The 12,693-nt window shown below is 42.5% G+C and overlaps 1 protein-coding gene across 1 annotated transcript in view; it reads left to right on the forward strand.

Annotated features, from left to right (window-relative positions):
- Positions 1-12,693, forward strand: part of ISM1 (isthmin 1) — a 113,474-nt gene that overhangs the window by 95,959 nt on the left and 4,822 nt on the right. Inside the window, exons 5-6 of the mRNA XM_045295170.1 lie at positions 685-828; positions 5,707-5,796. Of these exons, the coding sequence (XP_045151105.1) occupies positions 685-828; positions 5,707-5,796 (234 nt within the window). The remainder of the gene's footprint in view (positions 1-684; positions 829-5,706; positions 5,797-12,693) is intronic.

Here is a 12,693-nt window from a genome sequence, read left to right on the forward strand (position 1 = left end):
ACACATACACACCAGGGCATATTGTAGAACGTGCCGGGCCTTTCAAAGCCTAGGCTTAGAACCAGCACCAGCATAATGTCTACTGGACTTCAGTAGTCAGAGCAGGTTACAAGCCCAGCCCAGATCATTGAAATCCAAACCAAGCTCACTGTCATCGAGTCCGTTCTGGCTCAGAGCAGCCTTCCAATGCCAAGCAGAACTGCTGTGGGGGGTTTCTGAGATGGTACATTTTGAAGGAGTAGAAAGCCTCATCTTTCTCCTGCAGAACTGCAGGTGGTGTTGAACTGCAACCCCATGTCCATTATGCCAGCGCAGCTCTTAGGGAAGGGATATTGGACTCTATGTGTTGATGGATGAGTACGTGCACAGGGAGGAAAGGAACGGGGTAGTCATCTTTGAGAACAACTTACCATGTTATCCCAGGATCCCAGGCTTTACAAATAGGGTCCCTGTCAATAAGTACTTACTGGAAGGTTTCTAGGGATCAGACCCTGGTCATGTACTGATCACCACAGTGCCTGAAATGTCAGACAAGAGCACCACCCTAATGAAGTTGGATGCTTCCTAAGAGAAGCCCTTTAGCTCCAGCTGGCATCTGGCCACCTCCCATGGTGAGGTACTGGAAGCTGATTGAAGGGGGATTTTTGAGCAAGGTTAATAACTGTCTCCCTGGCTCCCTTCTAGATTCCATGGATGGTGAGGGTGATTGGAGTCTCTGGTCTGGCTGCAGTGTTACCTGTGGGAACGGCAACCAGAAACGGACCCGGTCTTGTGGCTATGCATGTACTGCGACAGAATCGAGAACATGTGACTATCCAAACTGCCCAGGTGGGTATACGCAAGGGTGCAGCTCTAAGTTCAAGAGAAAGCTCTTAGTTTTTTTGTTTTATTTATTTATTTATTTATTTTTAAGTAATTTTATTGGGGGCTTGTACAACTCTTATCACAATCCATACACCCATCTATTGTGTGTCAAGCACATTCGCACATTTGTTGCTGGTCGGGGTACAGTGTAGCTACGATGAAACATACAACTTTTTTCTAGTTCCTAAATTCTTCCTCCTCCCACTCCCCCACTATCATGATCCCAATTCTACCTTACAAATCTGGCTAGACCAGAGGATGTACACTGGTACAGATAGGAACTGGAAACAGGGAATCCAGGATGGATGATCCCTTCAGGACCAGTGCTGAGAGTGGCCATACCGGGAGGGTGGAAGGATGGTGGGGTAGAAAGAGGAAACCAATTACAAGGATCTACATATAACCTCCTCCCTGGGGGACGGACAACAGAAAAGTGGGTGAAGGGAGATGTCGGACAGTGTAAGATATGACAAAATAATAATTTATAAATTATCATGGGTTCATGAGGGGGGGAGGAAGGGGGAAAATGAGGAGCTGATGCCCAGGGCTCAAGTAGAAAGCAAATGTTTTGAGAATGATGATGTCAACAAAGAAGGCTCTTAGTTTATGTCTAAAAATGATAAAATTTGACTTTTTGAATGACAGCCAAATAAGATTGGTAGGACTTCTGACCAAAATGAGACAACAAAGGACAATTAATGAACTAAAAGACTAAAGAGATGAATTTTCTGAATCTGATGCACAATTGGAGTAACCATGCCCTGGGGACAAGGCCACATAGTATTTGCTAAATGTAAAGGAAGATTTAAAAGAACGAACTGTTAATGTTGCCCCTTGATATGCATTTGTTTGTGTGTTGAAGAGGACATGAAACTAGACATTTGCATTCTAATAAGGAAACCAGGATGAGAGGCTTGACAACTGTCTACAGAAAAATCCCACAATTAATCCTGCCTCACATGCCTGAGAATTGCTCATGGCTCCCACGAGAAGAAACAGGGACAACTTAGCAAATTATTTCTTATTTTCTATTTCATTGTCAGTTAAAAAAAATAATTGCAAACGTGTTATACTGAGTATAAAAAAAAGTATAACTGTTTTTATCTAGGGCTGTCAATCTATCGCCCATTGGCTACATCTGACCCATGGCCTTTATTTGTGTGGCCCACACATTTTTCAAGAGTTGCCAGAAACAAAACCAAAAAAATAACAAATATGCAACTCAAACCCTAAAATATGTAGGACATGGCCCTTTACATTTGTTCCATGTTCCTCCTTGCCGGGGAAGGAGATCAGCCTAAAATAATATCATCGACTAGTCCAGGAAACTACATGAGTTCTGATGGCTTCATCTGAAGGACATTCCAGAATGAGAAATTTTGGCCCTCCACCTCGGGCTTCGTGTTTTACCCCTCACCCTCTATTTTCAAACTAGAAGACCAAAATTTGAAACTGAAAGGAAGGGCCAGAGTCAAGGAGCCCCTGAAGAAAAAGAGGGAGGGTTAGATTAGAAGGAGGGCACACGTTGCAGAAATGGCCTAGGTAGAAAGGGGGGGATAAGACGTGAGAAGTCAGTTCTCATGCAAAAAGATCTCAGAAATAGCGAAATGATCCAGGTGTTTTTCTGAACCCTTGCAGGCTTATCGTGAGTCTGCTGAGAGTCTCACGGGGGTCTGGAAGGGTAGGTAGGATTTGGATGGATAGAAATCAAACTGCCAACCAATTAATAAGCATGTTAGGAGAAGATAGAGGAAGACAAGGGAAAAAATTAAGACAGAGGAAAAGGAGAATATAAACATAAAGAGATGGAGTAGGAAATTTAAAAGTGAACTCTTAAGGAGATCATAAAGAATAAGACTTTGGAGGACTTGCATGTCAAGTACATGTCGGAGGTATCATTCCCTTTCACCCAGAGGGCCACCTCAGGAAATGGTATCATTGCTGTGGTATTGATTTGACAGCTGTGGATGCCCATCCACTGGAGATTAGCTTGCTTGGAGTCACTGTGGAATTTGAAGTCAGGATGATTCAGGGCCTCTCTTCACCTCTAAGCTGTTCCCCCTTCACCAAGAAGAATAGTGTCACTCCTCACCCACACAGGGACACTGAGAGCATTTCCTGCCCGGGTATCTGAGGTTTGCCTTGCATCCTCTTTGAGACCTGGCCGACCCAAGGTGGTGGGTTTACGTATTTTCTGGAAGAAGTTCTTCTCTGCCACCCTTGTGCATCTTTCCTTCTCCTTGTCTCTTACTACTAAGATCACTGAGGCCAGCTGCCAGAGCTTGCTCTTCTCTGTCCTTGCCCTCCTTCCCCCTCTATGGCTCTGCTCCTGGCGGCCCCAGCTTTCCAGGCCCCCTTGGAGCGGGAAGGGTTTACATGTGGGGGATCTTTTAACTTACTGAGTTTTGTTGAATCTCAACCCACCTGGAAAATATCAGGGAGTTTGCAGGGTCTTGCTGGCCTCTTGCTGGCAGATATTCCTCTGTAAAAAGCTTGTTCGCCCCGTGTAAGATATGACAGGATAATAATTTATAACTTATCAAGGGTTCATGAGGGAGGGGGGAGCGGGGATAGAGGGGGCAAAATGAAGAGCTGATGCCAAGGGCTTAAGTGGAGAGCAAATGTTTTGAGAATGATGAGGGCAATGAATGTACAAATGTGCTGTACACAATTGATGTCTGTATGGATTGTGGTAAGAGTTGTATGAGCCCCCAATAAAATAATTTTTAAAAAGCTTGTCCCCTATAATACCCCTCGAAATAGCTTAAAGCATCTTAAATAAAGTCAGAGAGGGCCTCTTAAAGGAAATCAAGTCATGCTCCACAGCAAGACTGAATTTCTCCAACAAAGGCCACCTTTCCTTTTAAAAAAAAATCATTTTATTGGGGGCTTGTACAATTCTTATCACAATCCATACATACATCTGTTGGTTCAAGCACATTTGTACATTTGTTGCCATCATCATTCTCAAAACATTTGCTTTCTACTTGAGCCCTTGGTATCAGCTTCTCATTTCCCCCCCACCCCTCCCTCCCCACTTCCCCCTCCTTCATGAACCCTTGATAATTTATAAATTATTACTTTGTCATATCTTGCACCATCCGATGTCTCCCTTCATCCCTTTTTCTGTTGTCCATCCCCCAGGGAGAAGAGTATATGTAGATCCTTGTAATTGGTTCCCTCTTTCTACCCCACTTTCCCTCCACCCTCCAGGTATCGCCACTCTCACCACTGGTCCGAAAGGGATCATCTGTACTGGTTTCCCTGTATTACCAGTTCCTATCTGTACCAGTGTATATCCTCTGGTCTAGCTGGATTTTTAAGGTAGAATTGGGATCATAATAGTGGGGGGGAGGAAGCATTTAAGAACTAGAGGAAAGTTGTATGTTTCATCATTGCTACCCTGTAACCTGACTGGCTTATTTCCTCCCTGCAACCCTTCAGTAAGGGTGTGTCCAGTTGCCTACAGATGGGCTTTGGGTCTCCACTCTGCATTCACTCTCATTTACAGTGATATGATTTTTTGTTCCTTGATGCCTGATACCTGATCTCTTCAATACCTCGTGGTCACACAGGATGGTGTGCTTCTTCCATGTGAACTTTGTTGCTTCTCAGCTAGATGGCTGCTTGTTTATCTTCAAGCCTTTAAAACCCCAGATGCTATATCTTTTGATAGCCGGGTACCATCAGCTTTCTTCACCACATTTGCTATGCACACATTTGTCTTCAGTGATCATATCGGGAAGGTGGGCACCCACTGATATGATTTTTTGTTCTTTGATGCCTGATACCTGATCCCTTCAACACCTCATGGCCACACAGGCTGGTGTGCTTCTTCCATGTGGGCTTTGATGCTTCTGAGCCAGATGGCTGCTTGTTTACCTGCAAGCCTTTAAGACCCCAGATGCTATCTGTATCTTTTGATAGCTTTCTTTACCACATTTGCTTATGCACACATCTGTCTTCAGCGATCGTGTTGGGAATGTGTGCATCATGGAATGCAAAGGCCACCTTTCCCATGAATCTTCCCACTTTGATTTAGTTCACACAGGATCCCTAGTCATCAAGAAGCCTGGTTGAGGTGGCAGTTTGACAGCAGGGGAAGATTTTGAAGCCAGTTGGATCTATTGCTCAGAGCAAGTAATGGAAAACCCACCTTACTCAATCTGGAGCATCATGGACAGTGTTAAACATCCTAGAACATGGAGTATCTGCTCTTTGCCTGTGGACTGCTGTATTCAGAAGGGCTAGACACATATCAGGGAGACAATATCAGCAGATACTGACCACTTACTGCTCAAAGTGCTTTGTTTATACAAAACTCATTTAATTCATTCGCCATCCCTATGACATGGATTGTTTTTGGCCTTCCCATTTCAGAGATGTGGAAACTGAGGTAGACAAAAAGAAGGAGCAAATTGTCTAGGGTTACAGGGCAAGTATGGTTTTGAACCTAAGTAGTCAGTCCCAAAATACAAGCCATTAACCACTGCACTCACCGATCTCTCATTGAAATCGTCACGGTGAAACCATTACACTGACCCTCTGTGATAGAGCCTGCATTGCCAAGACCTCATTGCCGGCTGAGTGAGTGAGCTCCTTAGGGCTCACTCAGGTATATTTGGGTGTGATTTTATGCTACAAATGGTATCCAGGGGGGTTCTATTTTTTTATGTTGTGTTACCTACTTTTTAATGTTTCCTTTGTTGGCAAGTTTCTGCCAGCGAATAGCAATAAATACAAAAAGTGGCTTTGTTCAGGTGTAGGGTTCTTTGGCGGGGGCGGGGTGTGGACTGACTTTTCCATATAACGAGAGAAAAACGAGCTTTTGTCTATGTGCAGGAATTGAAGACACCTTTAGGACAGCAGCCACTGAAGTGAGCCTACTTGCGGGAAGTGAGGAGTTTAATGCCACCAAACTGTTTGAAGTTGGTAAGAAGATTTTGTTTTTCGGTCTCCAAATATTGATTTAGTGCTGTGGAGACTCCTTTAGTCTTTGCAATGCAATCCTTGGAACCATTTAAAGGTTTGGTTTTTTTTCTGCTGGGGTCCAATTCGCTCAGCCTATTTCTTGCACACAGAGCGTACTCTAAGCTAGATGAGCAATCCCATTTCTTCTGTACCAGACAGGGCTGACTAACACGTCGGTGTCGATCCTATTGGCTGTGCCATCTCCTCAGTAATGAACAGGCAGGGCTCACTCCCTTCCACGAGAGATGAATCGCTCTAAGGGATGGGTACAAGCTGCTCTCGCAGATTTCAGAAGATGTTCCCAATGAATTTAAAAATTGATTTAGCCTATTTTTCACCAAATAGGAAATATTTAAATATTATGTCCCCCTTGAATTTTTCATAAACCATTGGAACTAGTCTGATATACAGTTGAGAACAAATACAAGTGAACACAGACCAAACAAAATTGAAAATGATTACTCAGGTGCAAGGCGAGACCTTGCCTTTTACAAAGAGCTTCAAGACTTCTGGATACAATGCTCTGTTGTAGTGGGATAAGACTGTCTTGTGAGGCCCGATGTTTTGCTACTCCAAAATTCTTTCTTAGGCTCTTCAGTTCTGCCCCACTGCCCAAGTTACAAATGATGGAGTACTGAGTTTTTGTTTTTGGTGATGGACCATTCACATTGATTAAGGGTAATGATTATACATTGGATTAATTTCACATATATCTACAAGCTGAACATTTGCTTTAAAAAACTTTACTTGGCAAATGTGTGTGTAATATACTATTTATAAAAACAAATAAAAAGCAGCTGCTATGGCTGCTTATGTACCAACATCTCATGAGATTTAGTTTCTCGGGTGGGAGTTTGGGGTCATAGTTTCATGGAACATTACAATTTGTTGACCTACCATCACGGTAGGCCACCAGTTCTACCCATTGGTTTGCTGTGTAGTGGCTGATGTCTTAAAAGCTTGAAAAGAGTGATCCAAGGTACAACAATTGGTTTATATTCACCTGGAGCAACTGAGGAAGAAGATTCGTAGAATAGTGAATAGTGGCAAATTGCCTCCTTTGTGGGATAAGATAACCTTACCATTCTCCCACAGAGCAGCTTGTAAGTTTGAACCACTAACCTGGGGATTTCAGTCTAATACCTTCCATTGGAAAAGGATGTCTGCCTTGAGCTCTTTTAAAGAGCTACCCCATAGCTCATCGGTCAGTTTTTCATACTGTAGTGGCTAGTGTACTGCTGTGATGCTGAAGCTATGCCACCAGTATTTCAAATGCCAGCAGGGTCACCCACAGTGAAAGGATTCCAGCAGAGTTTCCAGACTGAGACCAGACTGTGAAAAAGAGAGAGGCTGTCCACTCCTGAGAAACGAGCCACTGAGAAGCCTGTGGATAACATCAAAATATTGTTAGATACTGAATAGAAGCAGAACCATGTCAGAGGTCGTGCCAGAAGGTACTGAAGTATAACTGAGAAAGACCTGCTTTCTCAGCGTAGACTCAAACATATGACATAAATGGAATAAAATCTGTTGAGAGGAAAGTCTTGGAGTCTTCATTTGCTGATGCGGCACGGCTCAAAATGAGAAGCAGCAGCTCCCAAATTCTCTTAATAATCAGAACTTGGAATATACTAAGTATGAATCTAGGAAAATCAGAAGTAAGAAATGAAATAGAACACATAAAGCTCAATGCCCTAAGCATTAATGAGCTGAAATTGATTGGTATTGGCCATTTTGAATCAGAAAATCATATGTTTTACTATGTCAGAAATAACACAATCAAGAATAAGGGCACTGCATTCATCATCAAAAAGAACATTTCAAGAACTTTCTTGATGTACAATCCTCTCTGTGATGGGATTATATCTATTAGCATTTAAGGCTGTGGTTCCCAACCTGTGGGTCGCCACCCCTTTGGGGGTTTGAACGACCCTTTCACAAGGATCGCCCGATTCATCACAGTAGCAAAATTACAGTTATGAAGTAGCAACAAAAATAATTTTATGATTGGGGGGGAGGTTCACCACAACACAAGGAACTGTGTTAAAAGGTCATAGCATTAGGAAGGTTAAGAACCACTGCTTTAAGGAAACCCAACCAATGCAACTACTATTCAAATTTATGTAGCAACCATCAAAGCTGGTGATACAGATAGTGAAGAATTCTACCAATGACCTCAGTAAAAAATTGATCAAACATGCTTTCAGGATGCATTGACAGTTGCAAAAGTTGGGGGGGTGGGTTGAGGAGGAGGGAAGGAACAGTAGTTGGAAAATATGGGCTTGCTGATAGAAACTAAGCTGGAAATCACATGATAAAAGTTTGTAGGCCCAATGACTTATTCACAGCAAATATCCTTTTTAACAATACAAGTGGTCACTGTACACGTGCACTTCTCCAGATATAATATTTATTAGTCAACTTGACTACATCTGTGGGAAGGGATGATGGATAAGCTCAATCTTAGCTAAAACCAGGCCAGGGATTGACCGCAGGACAGACTCATGTAAGTTCAGATTGAAGCTGAAGAAAATTAAAACACGTCCACGAGAGCCAAAACACAACCTTGAATCTATCCCACCTGACTTTTGAGAACATCTCAAGAACAAGTTTGCAGTGCTGTGCGTGGATGACGGAAGATTGGATGGGCTAGGAGAAGACGTCAAGGACATCATTCAAGAAGAAAGCAAAAAGACTGGGGAAAAAGAAAACGTCAACGTGGGGGTCAGAAGAGAATCTAAAACTTGCTCTTAACCATCAAGTAACTAAAGCGCATGAAAGAGCTGAACAGAAAATTGCATGGGGAAGCTCAAGAAAATGAAGTCCTGTATGATTATGAAATGTCTGAAAATCTGGAGCTAGGAAAGCAAAAAGGAAAAACAGTCTTGGCATATCTTAAACTGAAGGAAAAAGGCAAGCTTGAGTTGCAACATTGAAAGAGTCTCAGGGCAAAATATTGAATGATGCCGGAAGCACCAGAAGAAGACAGAAAGAACACACAGTCACTGTACTCAAAAGAACTAGCCGGCACTGAACCATGCCAAGAGGCAGCATATGAGCAAAAACCAATGGGAAGGAAGGGGGAAGTTCAAGCTGCACTGAGAAAATTAGGCAAAAACAGTGTTTCAACAAGCTGATGATGTTGGAAAGGGCTCACTTGCCTCTGCCAGGAACTTTAGGAGACAGCTTCTTGGCCAGTTGGCTAGAAGAGACCCTTATCTGTGTCCATTCCAAGGAGAGGTGACCCAATAGAATGCTCAAATTATAGAGGCATATCATTAACATCCCCTTTAATTAAAATTATGCTCAAGATCCTCCAATCATGATTGCAGCAGTACATTGACTGGGAGCTGCCAGTGGTTCGGGCTGGATTCAGAAGAGGACGTGGAAAAAAAGGTTTTCATTGATGATGTCAGATGGACGTTGGCTAAAAGCAGAGAGTATCACCAAGAGGTTTACTTGTGTTCTATTGACAATGCAAAGGCACTCAACTATGATGATTATAATAGACTATGGGTGGCCTTGAGAAGAATAGGAATTCCAGAATACTTCATTCTGTTCATGCAAAACTTGTACATCGATCAAGAAGTAGTTATGTGAACAAGACATATACGTTCTGTCAAATAAGGGCATGCTGCATGGTTTAAAATCAAGAAAAGTGTGTATCAGGGTTTCACCCTCTCACCATATTTATTCAATGTGTATGCTGAGCAACTCATCAGAGAAGCTGGATTATGTGAAGAATGTGACATCAGGATTGGAGGAAGGCTATTAAAAATTGAGATATGCAAGATGACACAACTTTGCTTGCTGAAAGTGAGGAAGACTTGAAGTACTTGCTGATGGAAGAAGATCAAAGATTGTATCCTTCAATGTAGATACAACTCAATGTAAAGAAGACTTTGGTGGAGGAGTGGTTACATGTTGGGCTGCTAAGGGCAAGGTCAGCAGTTTGAAACTACCAGCTCCATGGAGGTAAGACAGGACTCTGTACTCCTGTAATGAGTTACTGTAACTCACTGAGGCCATTCTAACCTGCCCTGAAGGCTCACTATGAGTTGGCATGAACTCAATGGCAGTGAGTTTGGTTCTAGTTTGGCAAATAAAACCAAAATTATCCCTCAACCAATCACAAAACCCATCTAGACCAATGGGCTACATCATGATATATGGAGAAAAGATTGAAGTGGTCAAAGATTTTGTCTTGCTTGGATCCACAATCAGTGTTCATGGAAGCAGCAGTCAAAAGATCAGAAGATACATTGCATTGGGTAGATCTGCAGCACCCAACCTCTTTAAATAATGGAAAAGCAAGGAGGTTACTTTGAGGACTAATGTATGCCTGAACCAAGCCATGACTTTTCAGTGGTTTCACATGCATGTAAAAGTTGAACACTGAATAAGGAAAATCAAAGGAGAATTGATAAGTTTTAATTATGGTGCTGGTGAAGAATATTGAAAGTACCATGGACTACCAAGAGAACAAACAGATCTGTCTTACAAGAAGTGCAGGCAAAAATTCTCATTAAAGGAAGGGATAGAGAGACTTTGTCTCATGTATTTTGGGCCTATTTTCAGGAGAAACCAGTCCCTGGAGAAGGGCATCATGCTTGGTAAACTAGTGGGGCCGTGAAAAAGAGGAAAGCACTCAAAAAGATAGAGTCACACAGTAGCTTCAACAATGGACTCAAATATTAGGACAATTGTGAGGATGGTACAGGACCAGGCAAACCAAAATCCAACAAGCACCAACTGCCTAACTTTGGGATAAGGATCATCTGCTTCTTCTCCCAGTAGGGCATTTCAGCTTTAAGTTCAAAGGAGTATTTCAATTCCTTAGATCTGCTACAGGTGAGTTTAAGGTTAAGTCCAATTCAGTCCGTGGGGTTTCCAGTTCAATTCCTTCTGGTGTGGTCTATGTAAGGTGTTGTGCACCTCAAGAAAACAAAGTGTAAAGTCCCAGTTGCTTATAGCAGGCTGCTTGTGTCACCAAGGGCTGGCTACTAAACAGGTCAAAAGTGCCAGTTAGGAACATAATACCAAACTCTTCTCCCATTGGAGTCTATATACATAATGTTAAGCATTTTTCTCAATGGTCAGTTGCCTCACCTGGTTTACCCACCATCAGAAGTGTAATCACCTTCCCTGTTGCAGACATGTCCCCCACTCTTCTTGATCTGAGTTCCCATTAAGGTTCACTACTATTGTAGGAACTTCTGTTGATTTGAAATGACTATGGGACACTGCTATTTGGAAGGAATGGATTGATCTCTTTCTCCCATAATATGAGAAACTGAACCCATCTGGAGTGAGGCCACATTTCTTGAAGTGGTTTTAAAGATGCTCAAATAAGGGGGTAATATGTGGTTCATGGGAACTAGGCAGGCACACTACCTCTTTGCTTGGGGAACCAGATTAAATACTACATGACTTGAGAAGTCTGTCTTTGTCTTGGATTCTATCCTTAGAGGAGTAGACTCATACAATATTAGTCCTCTTGTGATTACCTAGCTTCACTCAGCATGATGGCTTCCAGGTCCATCCATGTCATGAGGTGTTCTGTGGTTTCATCACTGTTTTTAGTATTCCGGTGTGTTTATATAGCGGAGTTTCTTTATCCATTCTTCTATTGTTCATTTAGTAGGCTATTTCCAGCTTTTTGCTATTGTGAACTGTGCTGCAATTCACTTCATGTTCTGTCTTTTACTTCTCTGGGGTATGTGTTAGTCTGGGTAGACTAGAGAAACAAATTCATAAACATGCATATGTATATAAGGGAGAGGTTTATATACAAGAGGAATTGAATATTGAGAAAACATCCCAACCCAGTCCAGTCCAAGGCCATAAGTCTGATATTAACCCATATGTCCTATACCAATCTATAAAGCCCTCTTCAGACTCACAAAACACATGCAATGAAGCCAAATGCAGGACGATCACAAGCTAGTGGGTAGAAAGTCTTTGAGTCCAGTGGCATTGTAAGCATCTAAGTGCTGGCAGGGGTCTCTCTGTGGTTTCTCCAGCTTCCGAGGACTGGTTGCATCCATATGGCTTGTCTTCTGCAAAGTCTCCCAGGGAGAAACAGAGAGAGAGAGAGGTGTCTTCTGCCTCCAAGGAGGAAGTACCAGATTTCCTAAAGTTCTCAGGAGAACGCCATGCCCACTGAAGTCTCATTGGCTATCTCCAGATTGACAAACTAGACTCCACCCCTAAACTCTTAATCCTTAAATTGACCCCAGATTAGGTGACTACCACAGGGTATATGCCCAGAAGATGTATTGCTAGCCTCGTGTGGTATTTCTATCCCAGTTGTTTCAGGAAGCACACGTTGTTTTCCACAATGGTTGTACATGTTTACATCCCACCAGAAGTCCATAAGAGTTCCAGTCTCTTCACACCCTCTTCAGTATTTGTTGTTCTCTTTTGTCTCTGACTACTCTTGATCCTACTTGCTTTTCACTCCCCAGGGTATCTTACCTGGATCCTTACAATAGCTTCTCCTGTTTTCTTTACTATCATCCAAAGAGTTATCAATGTTTAATTCATTTTCTTATTATAAAGATCAGTAAATAACCCACTATAGTATACAGGACAAATAACCTACACAAACCATTACCTCATCAACCTTCAAGAACTAGATGGTAAATCCCTCAGGACCAATATTGAGAGTAGCAATACCATAAGGGGAAGGGGAAGGTGGGAGGAGAAGGGGGGGAAATGGGGAACGAATCACAATGATCAACGTACAAACTCGCCCCCCCCCCTCCTGCCGCCGAGGGAGATGAACAACAGAAACGTGGGTGAAGGGGGACAGCAGATGATGTAAAATATGAAAATAAAAATAATTTATAAATTATT

The sequence above is a fragment of the Echinops telfairi genome, unplaced genomic scaffold (assembly GCF_000313985.2).
Source record: "Echinops telfairi isolate 266 unplaced genomic scaffold, ASM31398v2 ScPeMD7_5592;HRSCAF=6446, whole genome shotgun sequence".
Taxonomy (NCBI): Eukaryota; Metazoa; Chordata; class Mammalia; order Afrosoricida; family Tenrecidae; genus Echinops; species Echinops telfairi.